At 51.5% G+C, this 27578-nt stretch overlaps 1 protein-coding gene across 2 annotated transcripts in view; it reads left to right on the forward strand.

Annotated features, from left to right (window-relative positions):
• The first annotated feature begins 19239 nt into the window (after positions 1-19239).
• The window catches only part of Asic1 (acid sensing ion channel subunit 1), a 28644-nt gene continuing 20305 nt past the window's right edge, over positions 19240-27578 (forward strand). The window contains exons 1-3 of one of the 2 annotated variants that reach the window (XM_036208190.1): positions 19240-19773; positions 20665-21042; positions 21602-21797. In XM_036208190.1, coding sequence (XP_036064083.1) covers positions 20681-21042; positions 21602-21797 — 558 coding nt within the window. In that variant the 5' untranslated portion in view covers positions 19240-19773; positions 20665-20680. The remainder of the gene's footprint in view (positions 19774-20664; positions 21043-21601; positions 21798-27578) is intronic. The other variant, XM_036208191.1, reaches the window with a different exon arrangement.

Raw genomic sequence — 27578 nt, forward strand, 5'->3', positions numbered from 1 at the left:
CGCGCCTCACTAACGGCAGAGTGGAACCGCGCCGCCAGATCCGGTTCAAAATCGCGCACCAACCAATCACAGAGGACCTCATCCTCACGACGACGCATGCGTCAGGGCTAGGGGGCGGGCGCAAAAAAAATGGGAATGAGCATGCGCGTTACGTTAGGGAGACGCCAAAGGGGGCCATTTTGACTAAGGGCACAGTTCGGGTGGGGGCGTTGTGATGTGTTTTGCTGGGGTAGTGGGGGGAGTGTTCTGTGGTCCCTGTAGGTTCTCCGCCCTTGGCTCCGGCTCCCTTTCCTGTAATTATTTTAATGACCTGTTGACTAATTGCATATTATTCTTGCCTCCTTGTTTCCCCGGGCAGGCAACTAGGGCTCTTGGAAACTAATAACTGAATAGTTTCGGGTCTTACTGTAGAATAGGAAGAATTCCAGAAGGAGACAGAGTAGCAATCATTTTAACCATATTTTCTGAGCTATAATTATCCCTTCATTCATTCAAGTATTCATTCAGACTTTTATTTGATGCACAGTAAGTATGCCAACTTCATAGCAAACACTCTGCTTGATCATGTGGTCTCTGCTCTCCAGTAGCTATGAAAGGCGGAGACAGTTCAAAGAAACAAACAGAAATACAAAATGAAGTGTTATAATCCCGTATAATAAATGCACTTAAAATCTGGCATTATGCTGGTACAGAGCTTTGGAACTTTTAAAAGATCTGGACCCAACATCAGAAATGCACTTTACACTACAACCAAGTATCAGCGAACTATTCATTCTTAATCTGTTAATGTACTCTCTGTCTTTTTATTCTTTTGTTGTTGTTTCTCTGTCTTAGAGTCCCTTCCTTCCTTCCTTCCTGAATTTACTAATCAAGGAGGAATGGCTACCAGCAACTTGACAAAATACTGGCTAGATAGAGCTTATTAGAAACAGTGAGTCAGTCCCTGTGATGGTGCAAGCCTTTAATCCCAGCACTCTGGAGACAGAGGCAGGAGGATCTCTGTAAATTCAAGTTCAGCCTGGTCTACGTAGTGAGCTCCAGGCTAGCCCATATCTGACTTCTCTACAGTAACCAGCCTGATCGGCTTCAATAGTCTAACCTGGAAAACTGTACCCCTCCTTGAGCTCTCTACAACTGTGACATTTAAAAAGACAGTTCAGGGCTGGAGAGATGGCTCAGCGGTTAAGAGCACTGGCTTTTCTTCCAGAGGCCATGAGTTCAATTCCCAGCAACCACATGGTGGCTCACAACCATCTGTAATGAGATCTGGCGCCCTCTTCTGGCATGCAGGCAGAACACTGTATACATAATAAATAAATAAATCTTAAAAAAAAAAAAAAAAAAAAAAGCCAGTTCAACATGGGCATGGTCACACGCACCCATAATTCCCACACTTGGGAAGTGGAGATCAAGACCATCTTAAAACAAACAAAGCAGATCCAACTATGACTGTTCCTTACTTAAAACCATCAATGACTTCATTTCACCTCTCCTCCCTGATAAAAAGCAGAGCCCTTCCTCAATCTCCAGCCAGGTCCCAAAGTTCACCAAGTACTCCTAGCATCCAGGGCTTTACTCTTGCTGTTCCATCTGCCCCAACACTCTTCCTGCCCACCCCCATCTGACTAAGTTCCACTCTTTGGGTGGCTTGAACTTTAACTGCTTTCTTCAAAGGGAGCTATGCTACCTGCCTCTGTGTCTTTGCTATAAGCACTGTGCCCCCATATGAGTCACCTCGTCTTTTTGTGGTTCTTTTTACTCGTTACTTTTGTATGGCCTCCCACATGCTAACTGAGCTTTGCCTCGGTTGTCTATAAGTGGAAATGATGTCTATCTCATTAGGCCATTCAGAGGAATAACTCAGATGTCCTTGTAAAACCTAGCACATGTCTCAGTGTAGAGTAAGTGCTCAGAGAGTGTCCCTTACCTTGCTTGCTGGGCTGTCAGCTTCGGGAGACAGCAGTGGTACACTGTGCTGATACTTTGTGCTCTAACAAATAAAGTTTTCCTGGAGACCAGAGGGCAGAGCTAGCCACTAATTAACCATAGAGGCCAGGCATGGTGGCACACACCTTTAATCCCAGCACTTGGGAGGAGAAAGCAGGAAGATCAGGAGTTCAAGGCCAGTCTGGGCTACTCGAGATTGATCCAGTCTCAAAGAGAAACAGAGCCAAGTGATGGAGACTCACGCCTTTAATCCCAGCACTGGGGATCTCATGCCTTTGATCCCAGTACTTGGGAGGCACACACCCTTAATCCCAGCACTAAGGAGGTGGAGACAGGAAGTGATATGGCTGGGCGGAGAAAGGAATATAAGGTGGAAGGAGACAGGAACTCAACCCCTTTTCAGGCTAGGAGTTGGCAAGGCAAGAGGTGGTCGTGGCTTGCTCCTTTGTCTTTCTCATCTTTCAGCGTTTACTTTCGATATCTGGCTCCAGGTTTTTACTATTAAGACCAATTAGGATTCCTGCTACAGTATGCCTTTGTACCACATTTCCCATTGTAGGCAGCCCCAATAAAAAGTCATTCGAGCGCAGGTCAAGTTGAGCTCAACCACATGGTGGCAGTATTCCACCCCACCACCCAATCTACATGGTCCAAAGATGCCTGGGGGCGGGTCATCTCCACTGGCACTATCCTACTCAACCCCCTTTGCCTGCTGCTCCAGTGTATTGAGAAAAAAAATGCAGTGTGTGTGTGTGTGTGTGTGTGTGTGTGTGTGTGTGTGTGTGTGTTTGCTGGTATGGGGCGGGGGTGGGTGGGGGATGAGTTGGAGGGGTGTTAAAATCCTTTCACCCCACTTAGTTTTCAGCATAGGGAGCATGTTGGGCTCCACTTGGACAGGGAAAACCAAAGGTTCTTGTTCTAGGAAGCCTAGAGGTCAATCCTGCCTCTGCCACTTATTGAAGGCACCGGCTTTTAATCTAGTTCTTCCGTCTCCAGCCTCTGAAGACCACAGTGGTGCAGAGTGTCAAGTGTCGGGATGTGGATGGAGGGTGGCTAAGTCTGTGAAAGGGCTTCAGTCCTGGGGTGTGAGTCCTTCCTATTGGATCACCTTTGCGGGCAGTCCCATCCCCCCACCCCCCCACACCCACCCCCACCCCCGCCCCAACCCCTCCAGGCCAGGAGCCGGGGCAGAGGTGCTGTCACCTGCAGGCTGGGCTGCAGTCAAGGCATATTTGTCTTTTTACATGCCCCCCCCCCAAACCTGGTTTGTGCCTTTCCATTCCTTCTCCTTTGTTCTCAGTCTCTTTCCAGGCTCCTTCTCTGGATCTCCGAAGATGCAAATTGCCCATCTACTGTGTTCCAAACATATTAGTTGGTTTTGTTTGGGGTTTTTGTTGTTGTTGTTGTTGTTGACAGTTTCATGTAGCTCAGGTTGGCCTTGAACTCACGGGCAGCCAAAAATGATTTTGGACAGCCCATCTCAGGCCTTGCTAAGCACGGAACCCAGGGGCCTCTTCTAAAGAAACACTTCACCAAATGAACCCCAGCCCCAGCCCAACTAGTTTTATTACCTTGTGTCTCTGTCTTCCTTTGATTAGACTTCAGAAACCCGGAAGTAGAGTTTCTCAAATTCCACCTCAGCCATCCTCAGACAAGAAGGAACTGAGAAGCATGACTTGAGAGCCTTTAATCCCAGCACTCAGAAGCCAGAGGCAGGTGGATCTCTGTGAGTTCGAGGCCGGCCTGATCTACAGAGCGAGTTCCAGGACAGCCAGGACTGCACAATAGAGAGACCATGGTGTGGGGAGTGTTGAGAGAGAGGAAGAACGAAGGACAGGACTTGGAAAGCTGTGTCACAAGACAGGGATGCCTTTCTGAAAATGGAAAACACACTTGCCTGGCAATAGGCGGCGGCAGCTTAGAGCCAGAAGGACTCTACTACCCTCCCTCTGCTGCTGCAGGTTCCCGTCCAGCTCGGCCATTTCCATCAAAGGTTTCTTTTGGAAGGGGCCAGGGGACTTCAAAGAGACTTTGGTGTGTACACATGTATACACCCACACCACAGATCGAAGGCCTCCTCCCACCAATAAACTAACAGGATACAGAAAACATTCCAACCCAACCTAAAGATCCACGAAGAGACAGACAGGACTCTACATTACGCTGGGAAAGACAGATGTGCAGGCACACACACAAGCTCAGGCTTAATTTTAGCAGAACAAATGAAAAGCCTAGACCTCCCGTCCCCAACCACCCCACCTCCAGCTTCTCCAGGGAGAGCGAGTGACCGACTTGGCCTGCCTCTCTGTGCTCTACAGTTGCCACCAGGCCACATCTATGACCACACCTCACTTATCTGCTCTTCCTGCCTTGTACATCACCAGCACCCCACTTCTCCTGCCTCTGAGCTACACATTTCTTCCCACAATCACTCTGTCTAACCTCCCCCACGTGTGCATGCATGCTCCTTGTTTTTCTTGAGACAGGGTCTTTCTCTGTAGCCCTGGCTGGCCTGGAACTTACTGCGTAGACCAGGCTGGCCTTGAACTTAAAGAGATCCACCTGTCTCTGCCTCCCAAGTGCTAGAACGAAACAAAGATGTACGCCAGCACACCTAGCCCAGCTCCCTTTTAGCCCTCTCTACCCCTTATCTGGGCTTCAGATACCATCTCTATTCCCCAGGCTATCAGCTCTCATGTCTATGTGTCCCATCCTCACCCTACATCTGACCCTTACAGAATGCCTCAGCAGAGAAGACCAGAAGGACAGACGTCAAAGGAGCAGCAAGTCACACATTTGGCCAGGCTTCTCTGATCGGCAGAGGACAGTGGGACAGACAAGCAGGCAGATATCCCTTAAACACATATAGATACAGACCGGCAGACAATACAGGCACACAGATGGCAGGCAGGCAGACAGACACACAGACCCACACACAGTGCTTTGCAGAGGTCTGCTGTCCTGATGTGTCAGGCTTGCTTCCTTACTACCCACCCTACTTCCACGGGGAGACCCTCGGGTTGAGGGACTGGCTTTCCCTGGGAGCTTTCAGCAGGCTAGAAAGCAGGCCAGGACAGGTCTGGGATCACTGCAGCTACCCCGCTGACAGCCTAGGCCTTCCTGTCCCCTCCCACCTCCATGAAGCCTTCAAGGCTGGGTGGGAGGTCAGAATGGAGCCCATCCTGGCCAAATGAGAAGAGATTAGAGCAATACATTTGCTGTCAATGGCAATAAGGCTGCCTGAGCAGGGGAGGAGGAATATTTGATTTCGGGTTCTCTAGGGGTCTTGAGAGAACACTGGCAGGCTGCAGCCTCAGGCCTGGCCACGACAGTGTGAAGGGCTGGTCCCAGCCCCAGCCAACTGGGGACCCTGGTGTCCCAGTCCTCCTATATCCTTATCAACCCTGGTCTCCGCAGTTACCGCAGGCTGCCAGCTCCCTCCTCCTGCCTACCCCTCCTTTCTCCCTCTCCTCTGCCAAACGTGTTTCCCCAAAGCAGTTTTTCTACCCAGCACAGTGTGATGAAGCACAAAGATCAGCGCTCTGGGGCCTGGAGAGGAGGCTAGGACTCCAACTTCCAGTGGCCTCTCAGCTCGGGACAGTCACTGAGACTTCACGCCAGGGTCAGAGAAGCCTCTGTCTGCTTCAGTCTTTATTCTCAGCTTTCACTTGTTCATCTGTAAAATGGGGCTGAAGGAAGTCAAAAGCTGGGTGAACTCAGGTAGAAGTATCTAGAAGGCGATATGGAAGAGGTAACATCGTGAGGATTCAGACATGCTCCTGCTAAAGACTGGCCTGGGCACCACCAAGCCTCCAGAGGGCCCTGCCAGCCCTAGGATGCCTGACTCTGGCCTGGTCTTCTGTGGTGGCATGGTCTGAGGAAAGGGTACTGAAAATTGGCCATTTCTCTGTCAACAGTCCTATGCTGAACGGGGCTGCTCTGTTTCTCTGATCCGGGTTTTTATTTGTTAAGACTAAATTGATTCACACTTCAGGAACTGAAGTTACAGATGGTTGTGGGCTATCATGTGGGTCCTGGGAATCCAACCCAAGTCCTCTGCAAGAGCAGCCAGTGGCCCTAACCACTGAACCATCTCTTCAGCCTCAAATATCAGGATTTCTTATCTGGCTACTGTGAGTGTTTCTCACAAAATATCTGGACAGCACAACAGCCTGAGAAGGGGTAAAAATTATCGCAGAGGCTAACATTGTAGGGGTCCATTGTTACTAGCTGGAAGAACCCCAGGCCAGTTACCTCGATCCCATTACCCCACATTGTCTCCACTGAGCATCTAGGCCTCTGCACAAGCTTATCCCAGGCAGAGCTGGAAAGCTAGGCTGATTTTTGCCTCCCACATCCTAACCCCATGCTGGAGATTGAAGCCAAGGCCTCATGCATACCAGGCAACTGCACCACCACTAAGCCACACCTGCAGCTCATCCTCCCAGCCCCCAGCCCCCCACCCCCATTGAAGAGGCTGGCTCTCATGAACAGCACAGAGGACTTTGGAAAGCCCAGAGCCATGTACAAGCTTATAAAGTGCTGCATCTCCACAGCCTGCTGTCTGTTCCAATCTCAGTTCTCACAGCTTCCTTCCCCTCTGGCTGGATCTTCTCACTCCAGTTTTCACCTGAAGCATCCAGACTAGTAGCTTCCCCTGCCGGTCTCCTGTGGTGATTGCATTGCTCGTTTAAGGCCTGAGTGAAAGCCTTCAGGAAGCCCTTACAGCGCTTCTCCTCCGTGAGGCCTTCCCTACCTCCGTGAGGCCTTCCTTACCACCCTGTCCTAGCTCTAGCTTTATGTCCACTTGACACCAGCTAGAGTCATCTGAGAGGAGGGAGCCTCAATTAAGAAAATGCTCCCACAGGGCTGGAGAGATGTTTCCGAGGTTAAGAGCACTGACTGCTCTTCCAGGGGACCTAGGTTCAATTCCCAGCACCATCACGTGGTGGCTCACAACCATCTATAATGAGATCTGGTGTCCTCTTCTGGCATGCAGGTAGAACACTGTATACATAATAAATAAATAAATCTTTAGAAAGAAAGAAAGAAAGAGAGAAAGAAAGAAAGAAAGAAAGAAAGAAAGAAAGAAAGAAAGAAAGAAAATACCTCCATAAAAGTGGGTTATAGGCAAGCCTGTAGGGCATTTTTCTTAATTAATGATCTATGTGGAATGGCCCAGGCCATTGTGGGCAGGGGCATCCCTAGGCTGGTGGTCCTGGGTTCTATAAGAAAGCAGGCTGAGCAAGCCAATAAACCGCACCCATCCAAGGCCTCTGCATCAGCTCCTGCCTGGGATCCTGCCCTGCTTGAGTTCCTTGTCCTGACTTCCTTTGATGAACAGTGATAAGGAAGTGTAAGCCAGATAAACCCTTTTCTCCCCAGCTTGCATTTTTTAATGTATTATTTTTATTAATTCATGAGTTTTGCTTGCAAGTATGTGCATGCTCCATAGAGAGTCCAGGGACTGAAGCTAGACAGCTGTGAGTCACCATGAGTGTGCTGGGAATTGAACCTGGGTCCTCTGGAAGAGCAGCCTCTGGAAGATGGCTCTTAACTGCTGGGCCATCTCTCCAGCCACCCCCACCTCCCACTTGCTTTTTGGTCATGGTGTTTCATCACAGCAATAGAGACCCTCGCTAAGACACATCTTGATCTAGAAGCAATGAGCACAGTTTTCCTTGATTTACCACTTTTTAGGACTGTGTCCTGATTCCTCTACTACAGTCTCCAACTAGTGACAGAGTACACCTCCCACCTCTGTGCCATCCTGGGGTGTAAGGAGAGTCTGGCACATTTTGGGTACTGGAAAGACTTTTGCAGCTGGTAGTGATGGTTTTTGTGCTATGAAATGACATGAAGAAGGCAATGGTGTTTGTGGTGACGGTGGCTGGTGTTGATGTCATTGATACATAAGAAATTCCACCCAAAACTTAGCTGCTCAAAGCAATACACATTTATTAGCTCAGTTTCTGCAGGCCAGGTGTTTGGATGGCTTAGCTGGATGTCTCTGGCTCATGTCTCTCACAGGTCACCTATAAAGGTGACAACAGGTCCTCCAGTGTCATCTCTTGCCTTCATTGGAGGGTTGTCTGCGTCCAAATTCACGAACACAATTATTGACAGTATTCAGTTCCTCCTAGCCTTGGGACCTTGCTGAGGGTTGGTCTGAGACTATCCTCCACCTAAGCCCCTCCAGGGTCATTGCCATCATGGTAGCTGGTTCTGCTCAATGCAAGTAAGTAGCCAAAATGGAAGCCACGGTGTTTTTGGAGACTAATCTGCTTATCTATCCATCTGTTTGAGACAAGATCTCATGTAGCCTAGGCTAGCTTCAGATTCCCTGTATAGCTGGAGCTGGCCTTGAACTCCTGAACCTTCCGCCTCCATTTTCACAGTGATATTACAAGCATGCGCCACCACACTTAGTGTGGTCTAGTCTTAAAGTCACATCCCGTCACCTCACTGATTATATCACTAGAGATGTTATTGGGCGTTCTGAAGTGGTTCAATGGCCAAAGGGCAGGACCAGAAGTCTGTCACCTGAGTTCAGTCCCTAGAACCTGTAAAGAAGAATGGGAGTACTGACCATGAGGTGGCCTCTGACCTTCACACACACACACACACACACACACACACACACACACACACACACCACAAAATAAATAGATAAATGCAAAAGTAAATTCAAGTAGAAATGAGTTATTAGCTGAGTGGTGGTGGTGCATACCTTTGATCCCAACACTCAGGAGGCAGAGGCAGGTGGCTCTCTGAGTTCAAGGCCAGTCTGGTGTACAGAGTGAGTTCCAGGACAGCCAGGGCTACACAGAGAAACCCTGTGTTGAAAAAGAAAGAGAGAAAGGAAGGAAGGAAAGAAGGAAGGGAGGAAGGAAGGAAGGAAGGAAGGAGGGAAGGAAGGAAGAAAGGAAGAAAGAAAGTTGTTAATAACAGCCCATACCCAAAGGGATAGGATTATACACAGCATAAACTACCAGGAGGCAGAGGTCACTGGGAGCCATCTTAGAGAATGTCTACCACAATGGTAATAATGGTGACCACAACCTGAAGGAAAATGGAGCTAATGGTATTGATTAGATCGAGGATGGTAGGGCATCTGGAAGTGAAAGCATTGGTGTCTGCATTACAGCTGAAAGACACTTCCTCCAAACTGGATCTGAACGGGCTCTACTATACCCTAGCCCATGCCACATTCCAGTCCATTCTATTCCCCAAGAGTCCATCTAATCCATTACTTCTGCCAATCACCCCTACTCTAGGCTGCTCCTCTCCTTTAGGCAATTGATGAGCTAAGTAATGACCAAATGGAGAGCAATTACCACCAGCAGACAGAGGGAAGAGGGTCACATGTCCAGAGGCCCAGGACAGACAGAGGGGTGCTGCACTTAGGGCTTGTCTGTGGCTCTTTCCCGTTAGATAAAGGCACCTCCCTATCCTATACTGAAACCTCACACCCTTGGTCCCCTGCTGTCACTTATCTGTAGACATCTCCCACCCACCATCTATTGGTGAAATTATTAAGGCCACTCCACGTAGTTAAAAGGGAGGTTTATTTTGTGGGGTAGCTTACAAATGAAGGGATAGGTTGTAGGGTCTGGCAAAGGTATGGCGTAGTCCAGCGGTGTTCTCTGGAGAACTCTGCTTGGTCTCCCTCCAGCGTCCAGGGTCCCAGAACCAAGAGAGACCTCTCCTCTAGATCCTGGGTCTTCCGCTCCCTCCTCAGCCCCGCCTTGTGGGCGTGACCATTCCTGAAGCCTCAATGGGGGTTGGAACTTCCAGGCCAAGGCTGGGATGGCTACCCACTACACCATCCCTTCATCTTCCCTCTCTCAGTCTTCCCACACACTTTAAGACAGAGAGACACTTGAAGGGGAGCCATAGGCTGGGCCTCCATCTCCAGCCTCCAATCTCCTTTCACCTCTGCCTCCTATTAGTTTGGCCCCCGAAATACCACAGGTGTTCCTAGATAAGGCTAGGAGTGAACTCGCCTTTGCTGAAGCCTCATCACTAAATCCACTCCTGACCACCTCCCCAGTCCCAGCATTTTTAACCCTGACAAATGAAACAAAAGCTTCATCACATGGGAGAGGGTTTTCAGACAGCCTTGTGCAGTAAGATCTCCACACTGACTGACAAGTAAAGGATATCAGGTTGGGGTTCGGAATCCCAATTCCAGCCTTGTCCCCCTAAACATGTGACATTTGCTCTCCAGCCTCAGGATGCATGTCTGATTTTGGTTTGGCTTTTCCAGGGCTGGGGAGGGGGGAGGGTTGAACCTAGGGTGTTAGACATGCAAGCAAGTCTTGCACTGAGCTACAGTTCCAGCACTTGGTGCTTTGAAACAGGATGTTGCCATATAGCCCAGGCTGGTTTTGAATTCCCTTTTTTTTTTTTTTTTTTTTTTTTGGTTTTTCGAGACAGGGTTCCTCTGTGGCTTTGGAGCCTGTCCTGGAACTCACTTTGTAGACCAGGCTGGCCTCCAACTCACAGAGATCCACCTGCCTCTGCCTCCCAAGTGCTGGGATTGCAGGTGTGCGCCACCACCACCTGGCTGAATTCCCTTTGTATCCTAGGCTAACCTTAAACACGGGATCTTCCTGCTTCCACCTCCCAGATCCTGGTAGTGCAAGCGAGCAGCAGCATGCCTGGATGAGTTCCTGCTGGTCCTAAGCTGCTGCAATTCCACCTCTCAGAATCTCAGGGAAGGGTGGAGATTGAGAGGGAGGTGGTAGCTGTGTCAGCAGGCTGAGGACCATATGGCACACACAGTTTCTGCTCACTAGGAAAAGTCACACTGGCCACAGAGGGACCCTTAGTGCTGAGCATCAGAGGATCCTGGAGCCACCCTTGCCTTCCTGTCTTGCATCTTTTCAGGTCCAAGGTCACAGCTTTAGTCACTAGCTCCTCTGTGGCCCCATCAGCACATCCTATCGACCCACCCTATCTTTTTACGTCTTTTCCTTCCCTGTCTCTTGACTTGCCCAGACTGCACCACCTAGTTCAGACTCCACCCACTTCTGTCCTGGCCTCCGCAACACACCTTCCTGTTTCTTGCCCCCACCCCCTTGGTCCCGGGACACCTCCTAGTTTGTCTTCACCCTTCAGCTAACCGTTCTTGGTACCCCTTGTCCTTCAGTCTCCTCATCTGCCTCCTTTTTGTTCACACTTACATTTGTGCAAACCCTGTGTGGTTTTGTCCTTAGCCATTTCATCATGGTAATATGATAATAATAATTTTTTTCAAAAAGGACTTAGTGGTGCTTGGAAGGTACAAAGGGCTTCACATGCATTTTGTTGATTCAATGAGGCAAATATTATCCTCCAGTTAGCAGAAGTCAATTTTGCCTTCATGGACTTTCTATAAGAAAAAAAAAATTTTTTTTAAGTTCTTTTTATTTCCATCACTGCTGTCCTAATTTAAGCCCTTAATACCTCATCTCAGAAACTTGCTTCAGTGCCCTGGATGACAATACTGGAGGTCTTAGCGGTTGAGAAGGAAAGGCTGGAGTTCCAGTTAACCAATTGACCAAGGGCTTTCAGCTTAACCAGACCAGGGCCCCTTCAGAATGGTGCTATCCGGTGGGCTGAGCAGTAAAGATAAGGCCCTCAGAACCAGAATCATTTGGGGGAAAAGATTAGGGTCATACATGAAAATATCACAGCCTGTGATTGGCCTGATGGAATAGGGGAATGGATGTATAATGAACTCCAGAAGAATGTCCTTAAAAGACCTCCCACCCCTGGGGTGTGTGCGCCCACCCATCTGCCTAATCTCATCCCTTAGTCCCAGCCTGCAGGAAAAGGTAAATCTGCCCTCCCTAGTTTAAGTTAGGAAAATCCTATGCCTGGGAAGGAAAAGGAAAATACAATAAGAACAAAGGAAGTCACGCTAGAAACATCACACAAAGAATATTAGATGCACGATGTTGATTTTGTAATGGATGTTTTCTCTGCATTTAATGATGTTTAAAGCTTTCGAGAAAAATTGATGGATTTGTGATTTCATCTGCAATCAATGTTTAAATATTTGGAGAAATAAAATGTGCTAATTGCAGAAGTTTTTGATTTATTGGTTGTGTAAGTAGTATGAGACTATTTAGAGGAATGTTAATAATTGAATAAAGATTAATAAATTGAACATCAAAGTATGAAAAAAGAGCTTTTTTTTCCCATGCCTGAAAGTGCATGGAGTTGCTAAATAATTTATTGTTTCAATCTCTGTTTCCTTCATTGATTTCCATTCTATTGCCAACACCTCGGTGACTCAGTTTTCTCGTCTATACAGTGAGGTGACATCACTTCTCAGCCTCTTGCCTAAGACCAAGTGTAAAATGGGATGACCTCGATGTCTAAGGGTTTCAATGAGATAATCTTTTCCACAACATTTAGTACAATGCCCAGCATACAAATGATCAGTAAAGCCGGCTCTCTTTTCCTTCCCACGGGTACCATTTTGACCAAGCCACTTTCTGCTCACAGCACATCAGTGGCCAGCCTGCAACCTCAGGGCAAATCTATGTCTTCACCCTGACATCCCCCATCATTTTTTTTTTTTCTCAGAAAAAGCCTCACTTCCCTCTCACACCATTAATACCAGTTCAGACTAATAACAAAACCGCATCTCATAAACACCACATTCTAAAATGCTTTCCCGGTTCTCACCAACGGCCCTTCCTCTGAGCACTTTTTCCTAGCATCTCATCCTTTCTTTCACCGAATCAGTTACCCAGGTGTCAATCATCTCCCCTGGTTACTCAGCTCTGTGAAGTCAGGAAGCACGGGCCTGCCTGTCCAGGGCCCTGCCTGTGCTCAGCTAACAGGTGGTAGGTTCCTTTAGCTCTGGATCTTGAAGCAGTAGAGACCCTCACTGTCCTTATGCAGACCACGAAAGCACATAGAAATGAAGGGAGCCAGTAGTTGGCACGTGCCAGGGCCCACGGGGCAGATGGCAAGAAGCTGGCAGAACCAGATTCTAGGAGCATGTGGCGCTGTGTCTGCTCAGATCGTCAACATTTCCCAGACATCAGTCAGTCAACGTTTCTTTAGACTCTTTCTGGGCCGATGCTGTCAGCACAGCAAGGCAGACATCAGGATGGTGTCAGCTTACAAAGAGGTATGCCCATGTGCCCCCGAGCTCTGTGTGTCACATACGTGTGCCCATGTGGTGTGCCCACGCGTGCCCCACATGGGCAGGGAGTCCCAGCTCGCCACAAGGCAGCCTTGTGCGCAGCGAGGCTGAGGGCCACCCGACACCCTGTTTCCAAACAGCTCCCCTCTCCGCGCCAGCGCTGCTGCCTCTGCCGTCTGTTTGCCCCTCGCCTCCTCCTCCCTCTGTTGGGGCTGCCGCCGCCGATGATGAAATTTGGCTCGAAACACCCTCTTCCTCCGGTTCCTGCAGGCCTGGGAGAGGATTAAGCCGCTGGAGTCTGAAATCGGAAAGATCCCAGCTTCTGCTCCCCGGCACCTCCCCTCGCCCTCTCCCCCTCCCCGCCCATGCAAAACCAGAAAATTAATCTCCCCTTCTGCCTGTGATATGGAGGGCTGCATTACAAGCTGGGCGTCGAGATAAAGCGGAGAGCCGAGGGACTGCAGCCCAGCACAGGGGCCCCCGGGTGGGGCCGGCCGGGGAGATAAGGGCCTCCCAGTCCCATGAATTATTCACCGCCTCTGCCTCCTCCGGCTCGCTTGCCGCCCTGGGCGCTGAGATTGCGCCTTCCCAGGGCTCTGGCTAGGGTAGGAGGGGGGCCCGTTGGGAAGGGCAGCGGACTGAGAAGTCCTGCTAGGTGGTGGAGGATTGTGCTTTGCTGGGAACAGCTCTGAGACCCCAGTGCCCCAAGGACAAGCTGATGGAAAGGAAAGAAGGCGCGCGCACGGGCACACTCATATACACACACGAGCACGCGCGCGGGCGCGCACACACACCCTGCCTAACCCAGCCAGGATTCCCAAGAATGCTCTTCATTTATTCAATTCCTTAAACGCTATTTCCCCAGCTGCATTTACCAGGTTCATGCCAGGTCTCTGCATCTCACTGTCAGAAATGTAGTCCCTCCTCCATGTGGTACCCTGGACCCTGTGCTCCCACTGCTGGCCAGCAAGTGAAAGACTTGAGCACCCTTCTCTAAACCCACCTCATCCACAGTGTTCTCGCTTCTGGCAATCAAGGCAACCCTTGCTTACTCTGGGATACCCCACCGGAAGCAGATACAAAAGGACAGAGGACAGACCTATCCCCAAACAGCCACAGCACCTGAAGCAGAGAAAGAAGGTAGGGTGGTACAGGAGGACCTGGAGCTCAGTGCTAGGCGGGAAATTAACCAGGGAAGTTTCTGGAGCAGAGCCCCTGGCTCGAGGGCCTTCTGTTTCCCTTCTGCGCTCATTCCTCAAAGACCTATCCTTTCCAGGCAGGGAAAGGCCACCAGGACTCTGCCCTGTCTCAATGTCTCCAGCTTACCCCTTCCCTCTGTATCCATCTGCCCTTTTAATCTCCACCTTGTTCCCCCCGCCCCTCCCTCTTCTCTTTAGTGATCTTTCCCTTGTAAAGCTGTGGCTTCAGAAAATTACATGTTGACACATAAGTCAGAATGTGTGGCAGAAAAGAGGTGGTCATCTTCCAGCCCCCTCCCGGTGGGGGTAGGGGGCGCAAGAAAAGTTCAAGCTTAACCATGGCTGTGCAGACAGGGGCAGCAGTATAGGGGATATCCACCTCCACCCCCCACCCCGACACACACCTCCTGACACACACCTCCTGCCCCATATCCCGTCCTGCCTCCCTGCACTGACACAAAGCTGAGCCCTCAAGCAGCCAGTGGGCCCGAAGTCAGAAAAAAGGGCCAGAGGAGGCTGTGGGGGCAGACAGGGGACCCGGCAGGCAACCATGAAGTTGCTGATTCCTGTGGTAGATATGGAATGCATTCATGAGTACCAAATTTAAGTGGGGGCAGGAACCAGTTAGGTGGGAGGGAGGAGGGAGAGAGAGTCTTGAACTGCAGAGAAGGCTGGGACTTGCATGGATGAGAGGAGGAAGAGGAACAGGAGAGAGGAATGGGTCAGAGTGATCAGCATGAGCTAGAAAGGGTGAGAGGTGGCAGAGAAGCCTAGAAAGGGGGGCAAAAGGAGCATTTGAACCAGAAAACCAAGACAGTGGAGTGGGGGAACGAAGTCATGGGTGGGGGGCACAGAGGGTGAAGGAGTGTGAGGATGGGTCCCTAGCCCCTTCCTTAGTGCCTGCTAATTAACTTCTTAATCGCCTCTGCATTTGCTGAGCTAGCAAATGAAGTGGATGTGGACAGATGGGGGCGTGTGCGATTTCACGCACGGGGGAGCGAGAAGAGCTGCCTCGGAGTCCCAGGGGGCCTTGTCCCCCCTCTGCCCTCCCCTCTTTCCCACCCATCTCTGACAGGCTGGAGGATGCTTCGTGCATACAGCAGATGGGGCCATACGCAAGGAAAGGGTCCAGGGGGAATTTACCCCCATCAGCCTCTCAGGGATGATTTTGGTGCTTGGCACTATTGATGGGACACCTACTGTTAGCCAGGCACATGCTGTTTCATCAGCCTAGGCACTCACTGCATTCTATAGTTTATGGGGCAATAGTGGGGCTCAGACTACATTTCTTGGCCAGGACCACACAATACTGGTGTAACACATCTAGGATTGGAACCCAGGTCAACAAGATGGCAAAGTCTTGGGCGGGTCCTACGCTGGTGATCCTCTCTAGTGGAGGGAGGAGCCTGTTTCCCTCCCATGCTCCAGAGGCAAAGGGTATGAGGTCTAGGAAGAGCATGGAGTAGATGTCACCAGTGTGGAGCAGGGTCTGTCAGGGCCTGGGGAAGAGTAGGGGGCTCCAAGAAGCAGAGGGACTAGGATGCCTTCGTTAATCACCCCTCTGGATCCCTCAAGTGTCATCCAACAAGGCTTTGGCACCATGACTTCCTGCTCCCTGAAGCCCTGTCAGGATAACGACCCCTCTGTAGCCCAGTCCACCCCCATTTCACGGCTGACCTTTGTAGCACGAGTTTTTAGAAGGTCTTATTAATAAAAACAAACCTAGTGTCAGTTATTGGGGTGAATACTGGAAGATCAGAGAAGCAGAACAAGCCACAGTTAACCTCACCTCACCAGTTCCTCAACTGATCCTGTTTCCTCAGTCTGGAAGCCTCTGAGTTCTTATCCAAATGGATCTCAGCTGAACTGCTGCTCTAAAGCCTAAAAGCTTAACCAGCTCTAGTTCCTAGTTTTCACATATTATAGACCTTTCTGCTTCCTGCCATCACTTCCTAGGATTAAAGGTGTCTGTCACCATGCCAGGCTATTTTCAGTGTGGCCTTGAACTCACAGAGATCCAGATGGATCTCTGCCTCTGGAATGCTAGGATTAAAGGTCTGTGTGCCACCATTTTCTGGCTTCTATATCTAGTGGCTGTTCTGTTCTCTGGCCCCAGATAAGTTTATTAGGGTGCACAATACTTTTGGGGAACACAATACCACCCCAGACGTTTGTTCTGGAGCACTTGTCAGCAAACTGCTTTGCCACTGAGAGGCTCTGAAGGCGGGGACCATGCCATTGCTTATTTTTTCCCCAGGTCTGACACAGGAAAAGCTTCAGTGGATGTTCCATGCAACGTACAGGGCTGGGAGACAGGGACATGTGTGCAGGGTTACATTTCATCTCAGCAAATAACAGAATGAGGAATTTAGGCTGGGCGTAAAAACCAAACTCCTGAGGCTGGGGCTTGTGGTAATCACATGAAGTCTTAATTCAAACCTGCTGGTTCTGAGGAGTCTCTCAAGACTGACTGCCTTTAGAGGTCTTAAAAAAGTTTGGTTGGGGCTGGAGAATGGCTCAGTGGTGGCTAAGAGCATTTGCTGCTGGACCAGAGCACTCAGGTTCAATTCCCAGCACCTACATATTGGCTTACAACTGTATACCACTCCAGTTCCAAGGGATCTGATGCCCTCTTCTGGCCTCCACAGGCACCAGGCAGTCATGTGGTACACAGAAGTACGTGCAGGCAAAACACCCATACACATAAAATAAACATAATTAAAAAAAAAGTTTGATCATGACTAGCCAGGCGCGGTGGGTGGCTCACACCTTTAGTCCCAGCTCTCAGGAGGCAGAGGCAGGCCAATCTCTTTGAGTTTGAAGCCAGCCTGGTCTACATACATAGTGAGTTTTAGGCCAGCCAGGGTTCCACAATGAGACCCTGTCTCAAAAGAAAACAAAAAGTTTGGGCATCTGCACTCCACCCACGAGGGTGTGATTTAACTGATCTAAGGCGGGTCCATTTGGAAGACTTCCCCAGCAACCTGAATTAAGAACTAATTAAGAACCATCTCAAAGTCTGTCCTGATGTGGCTACACTGGTGGTTTTTACCTGCCGATCCAAATCAGACTGCTGATAATATTTGTTTTTGAGGATCGACTAACCGGGACCAATATACTGAGCATTGTTCATTCAGTGGTTAATGTAGTCCTTGAAATACATACATTCTTCATCATATAGATGAGGAAACAGAAGTTGAGAGCGGTCAAGGGTCCTGCCTGTGCTGTGGAGGGGCAGGAGCAGGTCTTGGAGCCCAGAAATCTGATTCATGCTTTTGATCTTCCCCCAGACTCCTCCTGAGGCTGTTCATTGGCCTCATCAGTCCTCGCCTGCCCCCTCTCACCTCTGCACCTTCCCTCCACCCCCGCCGCTCCCAGCTCCCTCGGTAACGTCCCAGGTGATTGAAGCAATTTGCAGCCATTAGAAGAGGCCCCACGTGTCACCCAGCTCGTGAAGGCTGGAGAGTGAAGGAATTACAGATGTTCCAAGATGGTCCTCCCCTCCCCCGAGGACATTTGGGAGCTTGGAACCAGACTAGACCCAGTGCTAAAAGTCATTGCTTCCTCAGACCCAGTTTGCGACCCTCCTAGGGTAATTCCTACTCCCAAATGCCCCCCCCCCTCCTTTGAGCGGAGTTTAAGTATCCGGGAGAGTGCTGGCACCCAGTGGCTGCCCGGGGGCATGGCAGCCCACCAGCGCCGCATGTGCTGCTGGACAGCTCCCCAGGCTGAATGGAAGATTCTATCTTTATTTTGGCAGCTTGGTGCTCTGGATCCTGCTGAATGGTTTTCAGTCTCTCCCCAGCTGTAAGCCCCACTCTCTCTATGGAATCTCCAGATTTCTTCACTGATTCCCGGGTTACCCTTTACTTCCAACCCCTCACAGGTTCTCATCAACTTCTTCCCTCTCTGTCAGCTCCTCTTCACTGCAGGTTCATCCCTCCAACTTGAACCCAGAGCCATGTCCCCAAGACCTGCAATTCTTGCCTTCCTTCCCTCAGAGCTTCACCAGCCGGTAAGTGGAGCAAAGGAGCTGCTACAGATAGAATTCTGGTCTTGCAAAACACACACACACACACACACACACACACACACACCATCATCATCATCTGACACCATCAGACCTCAACAGCCTCAGTGCTAAGAGCCCCTAATGAGCATCAGCAAATTAACAACTTCCCCTTGATTGCTCCTTCTCTGCTAATTGGATAGGGAGGGCCCCCCAAGGCCTCGAAGAAAGGAGGAGGGAGGGAAGGAGAGAGGTGACCGCTACAGGAACCGCCCCCAGGCCTAGGTTCAGTGCCCAGAGCAGGCACCCCTTTCAGGCTCTCCTCATCTTATACCCATTTCTTCCATTTCCCCTCTCCCTACTTCTGTGTCAACCGCCCCCCACTTCTGGGTATGTCTCTTTCCTTCTCTCCTGCTTCAGAGATCTGCCACTGAGGCGCCTCACACACGCTCCTTAAGCAATCCAGGGGTACACGAACGGAGTCTGGGTGTTGAAGGCTGTGTTTATATATGTGCGTGTGTGTATACGTCACGTGTAGGTGGGAAGCAGGAACAAGAGCAGGTGAGTGGATGTGTACAAACAGGTAAATGTTCATGTGTGGGTCAGGGTTCAGGGATGTGTAGGCGTATGTGATGTGTGGATGGCTGAGTGGCATGGTAAGACTCTGGTCTCTATGCGTCTGTATCTCCACACAGGCAAGTGCTTGAATCAGTCAAGTGTGACTGTGACTCCGAGCGTGTGTGTGTGTGTGTGTGTGTGTGTGTGTGTGTGTGTGGACACGTGTGCTTGTGGCCCCCCTCCCCCGTGGAAGCAGCAGCAAGAGGCAAGAGCTTCGATCCGAAGGAGCAGCGTGGGGAGGGGGACTCTGGGGGCAGACACCCTCCTCCCTGCGCGCACACGCGCGAGCAAGCAAGCAAGCGCGCGCGCACACACACACACACACACACACACACACACACACACACACGCCACACGCTACAGGGCCTTGCAAGCAGAGAGCCGGCTCCAGGATCCTAGCGAGGCAGCGCTGCTAAGAGCAGCCGGAGGAGGCGAGCCAGCGGGGGGAGCCCTCGGTTCCGCTCCTGGGCCCGGGGCCCGGCGCACACCGGCCCAGAGACACCCTCGCAGACACTCGTAGGCGCGCACGCGCACCCTTTCCCCTCCTCCTCCCCTCCCGCCGCCTCCCGGCCGGACGATGGATCCCTGCAGATCCCGGGGCTGAGAGCACCGCGCAGCGCCAGCGCGCCGAGCCCGGGGCGGACCGAGCCGAGCAAGCAAGCGCGCGCGGGCGGCGGACCAAGCTGAGCCGAGCCGGCCAGGCGGGCCGCTCCCTGCAGGGCTCTGCGCGGGTGCCGCGGTGGCCGGCGCCTCGGGCTCCGGGCCATGAGCCCCTCCGCGGCGCGACGCTGAGCCCACGGACGGCCTGCGCCCCAGGACCTGCAGCGGCGGCCGGCTTTCCCCAGCCCCCTCAGGTGGGTTTTTCGATCCTGCTGCCTTGGGCCGCGGGGCTCCCCAGCGCCCCGAAGCTGAGACTCTCCTCCCCTGTAGCTTTCCCCAGCTTCTGGAGAAGCTAGGTGGATGGGGAGGGGGCGCAGGGGGGGGGTGCTGAGACGGGAATCTGACTGCAACGAGAAGCTGGACTGGAGGGGGATGCGTTCGGGGCGGGGACAACCGGCTGTCATAGGAAACCGCGCCCCCCCCTCCTTCATACATCCACCTCAGGCAGCCTGCCACCCCCTCCCAAACACACACACACACACACACACACACACACACACACACACACACACACACCCTGCGCCTGTGCCTGTTTGAGAACTGGAGACACAGAAGGTGAGGATTCAGGCTGGGCCCCTCCCCAGATGTGCCCACCTCTGGAGATCTTCTGGCCCTGGTTTAGCTCCTAGGGTGACAGCCTGTTCCTGGGGATACCCTTCATTAAGAGAAGAGCTCTTGACCCCTGGCTCAGCCCATCAAGGGGAGTTTGGTCTCAGCTGGGGTACATTCCTGTCCCAGAGTGACCTCACATCTGGAGGGAACTCCTGTGCCTGCCTTGGGTGCATCAGGACTTCCCTCTGTCACTCTAGTGATTATATCTGGGGTCTCCCGTAGTCTGGGAAGCCTCATTTGCAGAGCATTCTCCCGACCTCCGCTGACACCCTAAGCCTTTATATTTGAATGATTATCGTCTTGGATGGTCCTTCCGACAAGCCACCCTGGAGCCTGCACACCAGGGAAGTCCTCCCTTGGATAAGCAGTGACCTCCAGAAAAGGATTTTGGACGGACTTAGTTGGAGGGGCGCTGTATGTACCTTCCTCTCAGGACGATGACAGACTCTTGTCTCTCCTCTCCTTTCCCCCAGGACCCCCCTGGCAAGGATGGAACTGAAGACTGAGGAGGAGGAGGTGGGTGGTGTCCAGCCGGTGAGCATCCAGGCTTTCGCCAGCAGCTCCACGCTGCACGGCCTTGCCCACATCTTCTCCTATGAGCGGCTGTCTCTGAAGCGAGCACTGTGGGCCCTGTGCTTCCTGAGTTCACTGGCCGTCCTGCTGTGTGTGTGCACCGAGCGTGTGCAGTACTACTTCTGCTACCACCACGTCACCAAGCTGGACGAGGTGGCTGCCTCCCAGCTCACCTTCCCTGCAGTCACGCTGTGCAACCTCAATGAGTTTCGCTTTAGTCAAGTCTCCAAGAATGACCTGTACCATGCTGGGGAGCTGCTGGCCCTGCTCAACAACAGGTGGGCAGCTCCCATCCACCCCTCTGCATGGCTTGTGGAGTGGCAACCTCCTTAGCCCACCAAAAGTCAACCAGCTCTGCCCTGTAGCACCCCCCTTAAACCTGCCACAGCAGAGGAATTGAGATAGTGCTGAGCACCAATTATGTACACACCATCTCTGATTCCAGCATAGTTCCAAACAGCTCCATCCCTACCCAGCCTGAGCTTTGAGATGTTGGAACCTTCCCTGGAGTGAGCGTCACCTTCCTCCTGTCACTATAGCCTCATCCCCTCACTTAGGGGATGGGACAGACCACCTTTAAAGGGGAGAGACTGTGCCATCCATAGTTCCTGCCTTACCCATGCTTCTCACCCTAGCCCCCCGGGCAGCCACTACAGATCCTTTGTCTTCTCACATTCTATGTGTCAGGTTCTCCTGACATGCCCAGCTCTCCTTCTTTGCCTACTTATGCCCAGATCTGATCCTCCAGGGGCTGAGTACTGCCCCTACCCCACCCCAATTAGGGCATGGGCACTAGTGGTCATGCTGATCCATGTGCCACTCACCCCTGGGCTCCAGGTATGAGATACCGGACACACAGATGGCTGACGAAAAGCAGCTAGAGATATTGCAGGACAAGGCCAACTTCCGTAGCTTCAAGCCCAAGCCCTTCAACATGCGCGAGTTCTACGACAGAGCAGGGCACGACATTCGAGACATGCTACTCTCCTGCCACTTCCGAGGGGAGGCCTGCAGCGCTGAAGACTTCAAAGTGGTGAGTCCCTGATGCGGAGTGCGTCACCCCAGTCCCTGAAGGGAAGCAGGCAAGAAGCTGGCCTGGGAGAGGAAGCTGGGTGTCCTGGGGTTTGCTTCTGGCAGAAGGGGACTTGATTCAGCACATGGTGGATTTGTACCGCATGAAGACTTCCTCACCCGTGGTGGCAGGAAAGAAAGCCTGTGGTGTATACTACACAAACCAGCTACGTAGACACTTACACAGACATGAACACACATTACCTGGAGTGGCCCAACCCCTCCAATCTTATATTCTGGGCCACAGAGATCAGAGTTAATAGTGGTAGGTAAGCTACAGCCTTGTTACTGAAAAGTAGGTCTGCAAGCTGTCATCTGGGAGCGTGGAAGAAATGAATGACTTTGCCACCCCACATTCCTAACCTACTGAAGCAGAATCAGCAATCTGCGTCAGATAAGATCCCTGGGTGGTATGAGTGCATGTTAAAAAGCTGTGGAGCATGCAGAGTTAGGGGAGCTTCCTCAAGAACGGCGGCCACATGGGTCATTCTTCTTCATGACACACACACACACACACACACACACACACACACACACACACACACACACGGTAGGTTCACCCTTGCCCATAGTCTACACTCAATGTCAGAGGATCGAGATACGGCACAATTACAGCCTGAAAATGGAGATACCACCCCTGCCATTCAGATCATGTCCTATAGATGTGGTACCCTCCGGCTGGCACCCCAGGTTCTGGGAAACTGACTTTGGCAACTAATGTGCTAGGTGCTCTTGGGAAATTCACACAGATTCGTTGGGGTTAAAAAAAAAAAAATCACACACAGCTGGATGTAGGGTACACACCTGTAATCCCAGCACTTGTGGGGGGTGGGGGGCGGCAGAGGATTAGGACTTTGAGGCCATTTGAACTACATAGCTAGACCCTGTCTCAAACAAACCAAATGTACTCAGGTATGTTGGCACATTGCTCCAGCTACTTAGGCGTCTGAGGCAGGTGGAACAGTCCAGCCTAGGAGTTTGAGACCAGCCTAGGCAACCAAATAAAATTCTCAAATTAAACAAACAAACAAATCCCTGAATACAATGCTACAAGCTTGTAGCCCCAGCACTCAAGCAACTGAAACAAGAGGATATTGAGCTCAAGGTGTGCAGCTTGGGCTACATAGGGAGACGCTATCTCAAAATACAAAGAAGAAACACACCCCCACACCCCCCCCACACAAATACACATGCACAAAGGCTAGAAAGAAACCCCAAGGATCTGGAGTCTAGACTCCTAATCCCTTTGAAAAATAACCATATTATCTTTATTTTGCAAATGCACAGACGGAGACACAAAGAAGCAGATTAATTTGCCTTAGTTCACTAGCTGGTTGACAACAGACCCAGGATTAGAACCCGTGTCTCCTTAGTCACCAACGCAGTGTGCTTTTATCATTAGCATTGCTGACGCTGAAATTCCCATGTCTCTTCCACTTTTGACACGGCTTTTTCAAAGCCCAGTCTCCCCAGGACGCTGCATTTCTCTCTCCTCCCAGCTATTTTTTTCTTCAATTCGCTTGCTTCCCCCTTGCCTTAGACAGCCTGAACCCCACCTGTTTGCATAGGAACATTAGAGTCCTGGGCATACTTAACGTTTCCTGCTGGGGTTACACAAGACTTCCCGATCTCTTTCAGCTCTGGGAGGCAGACCCTTTTTGCTGGCCTTTGTCAATACCTTGAGGATTACAGGACCACACTCCTGGCTCTGTTTCACTTCTGCCCCCACAGGAAAGTCCTGGATTCCCGCAGACCTTGAGGCCAGAGGGCTCCTGGGCTCATAGCTATGTTTCCAAGAGAATTAGAATGATAGGTGAAGGTAGGAAAGTGTAGCCAGGCGTCCCTATCTCCAACATTCTGAATACACAAGCAGGAGGGACCACTGGGGAGGAGAGGAAGCCTGCTTGCTTGGGTGTTGGATGCAGCAGGGGGATGCACAGCTCAGAGAAGTGCTGAAGTATAAAATAAGGATGTAGTGAGTCCATGAAAAGTTTAGTTGGGGGCTGGCAAGATGGCTCAGTGGGTAAAGGCGTTTGCTGCCAAGCCTGATGACCTGAGTTCAATCCCTGGGATCCACATGGAAGAGAATCTGCTCCTACAAATGGTTCTCTGACTCTCACTTCAGTGTGCTGCACACACACACACACACACACACACACACACACACACACACACACTGGCCCATAATGTTTGAGAGGATAATTCCTTTTTTTTTTTTTTTGGAGCTGAGGATTGAACCCAGGGCCTTGTGCTTGCTAGGCAAGCGCTCTACCACTGAGCTAAATCCCCAACCCCTTGAGAGGACAATTCTACGCTGTCAGACAGAGATGTGTTTGGTTTGCGGAGTTCTAGGGCAGTCTGAGTTCTTTGTTTTGTTATTTTTTATTTATGTGCATATGTGTTTTCACATGTATGTAGGAACATGGGTATGTGAGTAGCCTCAGGGGCTGGGGTTACAGGTGGTGTAAGTACTGGGACCCAAACTTGGCTCCTCTGAAGGAGCAGCCAGTGCTTGTAACTGCTGAGCCAGCTCTCCAGCCCCAATGTGAGGTCTTGCTCAGAGGACAGACACACAGACCAGCGTCCTGAAGACCCAGCTGTGGCATTTCTTGGTTCTGTATTGTCAGGGAAGACTAGGGCTGTTCTGTTTCCCAGCCTGTGTCAAAATCCTGATCCTGAATCCAGCTGGATCCAAACTCCTCAGTCTTTACCCGAGGCCAGCAGGCTGACCTCGCTGCCAGGCGCTTTCCTGCTCATGAGCACTGCCTTGGTCTGCCTGTAGGGGTCTGCTCTTCAGTGAAGAAGGGCCAGGGTAGCTTTCTCCCTTGGCTCTCCGTGGTGTCATAATTAACATCTGTCTCCCTGTCTTATCATTCTCTGCTCTGCCTGGAGGGGTGTTGGGGATGTGCATCTAGCTTCTGGGCCAATGTAGCACTGAGAAAAAACATGTGTCTGCAGGGTCAAGGCTTATAGGAGACTACCCTGGCACCCCACAATAGCAAAGGGGTCTCTCTTTTTTGAGTTGGGAGTCTTATTTTGTAGCCCAGGCTGGCCTCAAATTCACAATCCTTCTATCTTAGCCTCCCAAGTGCTGGGATTGTAATTGTATGTCACCACACCCAGCAGAGCAGGGGGTCTTAATTGAGGGTCCAAGCCTTTGATCGGTGTTTGTGGATACTGTGTGCACGGGCATATTTGGACTTCTTTGTGTATTTCCCAAAGGCAGTCTTCACGTAAACAGCAACTACTCAGTTCTTGAGGACTGTTCAGGAAGGTGGAGAACAAGGCTACCCCAGTGCCCAAAGATCCCATCTCCCCTGACAAGCTATTCCCCCCTCTAGAGGTGCTTCTGAACCCAGCTTAACCTCAGGGAATGGACTGGTGGTCAGAATGTTAGGCCTGGGAGAATGGGGATGGGGTTGGGGCCTGGGAGGATGGGGATGGGGGTAGGGCCTAGGAGGGTGGGGGTAGGGCCTGGGAGGATGGGGGTAGGGCCTGGGAGGATGGGGGTGAGTGTGGGGCCTGGGAGGGTGGGGGTGAGTGTGGGGCCTGAACTAAGTCTGGGAAAAAATTGTCTTGGAAGTCTTTTGGGACTGAGACAGGCAGGAAGCAGTAAGGGATATCTCTAGACAATCCAGTTGGGTAGATTTCAGTTGCTCCCTCCTGAGAACCCAGGAGAGCAGGGAAGGCACCAAACAAGGTCCCCTTCTTTGCCAGTTATCTCCCTTCCTTCCCAGTGGGGTGCTTGGTTGCCAGAGCAACAAGGTCTGAAGCTTCTCTCTCCTTCCCCACCTAAGGCAGCCAGGCCAAGGCAGGGCAGGGGTTCCATGGGTGGGGAGGTGGGGGGGAGGACTCAGCTGCTGCTAGTCTCTGGGAGGGGGCCGAGGAGTGAGCACAGTCACAGCTGGTGCCAGCCTCCAGCTGCACCTTATCTATCCCTGGCAGTGGGAGCGTGATGTGGCCGGAATGCTGAGCAGTACCAATGGGAGGGGCCTGCAGATGGTTGCCCAATCCACCCTACGCCCTCCAGCTGAGACCAGAGCCTTTGCCTAGGGAGAAAGAAGCAGGAATTCATGTCTGGGCCTTGGAAGAGAAAGAGGACATAGAGAGCGGGTTCTGGAGGTAGGGGTGTGGTGGGAGCAGTCATCTTAAGCAGGGCTGGAACTAGGAGCAGGAATCTGTGTAGAGCCCACAAGATTCCTCCAAATCCTGAAGTCACCCAGTGAAGGGGTGGGGTGAAGGGGGTAGACCCTTCTCCATGGTTCTGGAGCAGAGACATGAAGGCTCTGGAACACTGAAGGGAGACAGGTGCTATGAAAGGGTGCCACCCTGGGGCTCAGACTGGAAACAGAGAGGTCCTCTAAAGCAATTGAGGCCTAGGGACCTATAGTGATAGAGTGCTTATTGGCAAGAGCAAGGCACTAGGTTCTCCATGAAAACAGTGAACACTTTGAAAAATAAATAAATGAGCCAGGAATGAGAGTCGAGAGATGGCAGCCTCTTCTCTAACACCCCTTACTCCAGCAGACCCCACAGGTGCTCAGAACAAACATCCTTCCTCCCCACATCCGTCCTCCAGCGGGGAGGGAGTGGCAGGGTGAGGGAGAGAGCAGTCCTAGTGACCCTGCCCGGGACAGTGCAGAGAGGAACAGACCCAGACTTTAAAGAGGATTTAGGAGAGGTCCCACAGGAGGCAAGGCTCCTCACACCCTGGTCCTGCCCTCCTCCCTGGGGAGTGCCTGTGTGGACAGAGACTCTATGGGGAGAGGAGCTGAGCAGAGCCAGTTGCAGGAACCCAGAGAGCCTGGGGCAGGGTCTCTTGCTCTGCCTCCTCCTCTCTTCCCTGCACTGAACAATCTTTGGGTGACTTAGCTCCCTCTCTGGCCCCCCTCCCCCACCCCGCCGTCCTCCCAGACTGCTATCAGCTAAGAGGCCACTCTAAGCTAATTGATCTCCCTGCTCTTGCCTAAAGTAATAGGGAATTGATGTAAGTAACTCAGTGCCTCTGGGGGCAGAATCGGAAGTGAAAGGCTGGGAGAAGGAGTGTTTCCTGGACGCCCAGCTAATGCCAGCAGCCAGTGGACACACACTGGGAGAGGTATGCTACACCCTACTGTGTCCTGGAGGCAGAAAGGATGCCAGCAGAGTGGTTGGGGACATTCCGTTATAGGTACAGGTCATTCCAGAATGGCTTCAACTTTATGGAAAGCAATTGTGATGATGGAGGGGACGGTTGGGTATGTGGTGGGGGAGACTGGAGACTCGGGATGAGGAGTTGGGACAGTGGGGGTGCCTATGATTCATTCCCCTCAGACAGAGCTACTTCCAAATGCTAGCTCCTGCTCTGGGGCTGAGATGTGGCAGTGAAAAGCAGATCTCACTCTTGGGAAGATCCAGGTAGACTCCTCCCACCTACCTCCTCAGCTGCTCCAAACCGTTACAGCATGCTCCCACCCAAAAGACAGTTCTCTCCAGCCACAGCCATTTGCCTGCCATTGGCCAGGCACAAGCTTTCACTTATTTTTGGTCTGAGTTGTTGCCAGGGCTTCTTTCTGGCTGAAGACAGTCCAGTCAGGACCCATAGGTGGGCCAGGGAAGCACCCAGTTTCTCTGTGTCACCCAGGATGTCCTGGAACTCCCTTTGTAGATCAGGCTGGCCTCAAACTCAAGGATCCCCCTGCCTCTGTCTCCTGAGTGCTGGGATTAATGGTGTGGGCAGCCATGCCCAGCCCCAAGGGATATT

This window comes from Onychomys torridus, chromosome 16 (assembly GCF_903995425.1).
Source record: "Onychomys torridus chromosome 16, mOncTor1.1, whole genome shotgun sequence".
Lineage (NCBI taxonomy): Eukaryota > Metazoa > Chordata > Mammalia > Rodentia > Cricetidae > Onychomys > Onychomys torridus.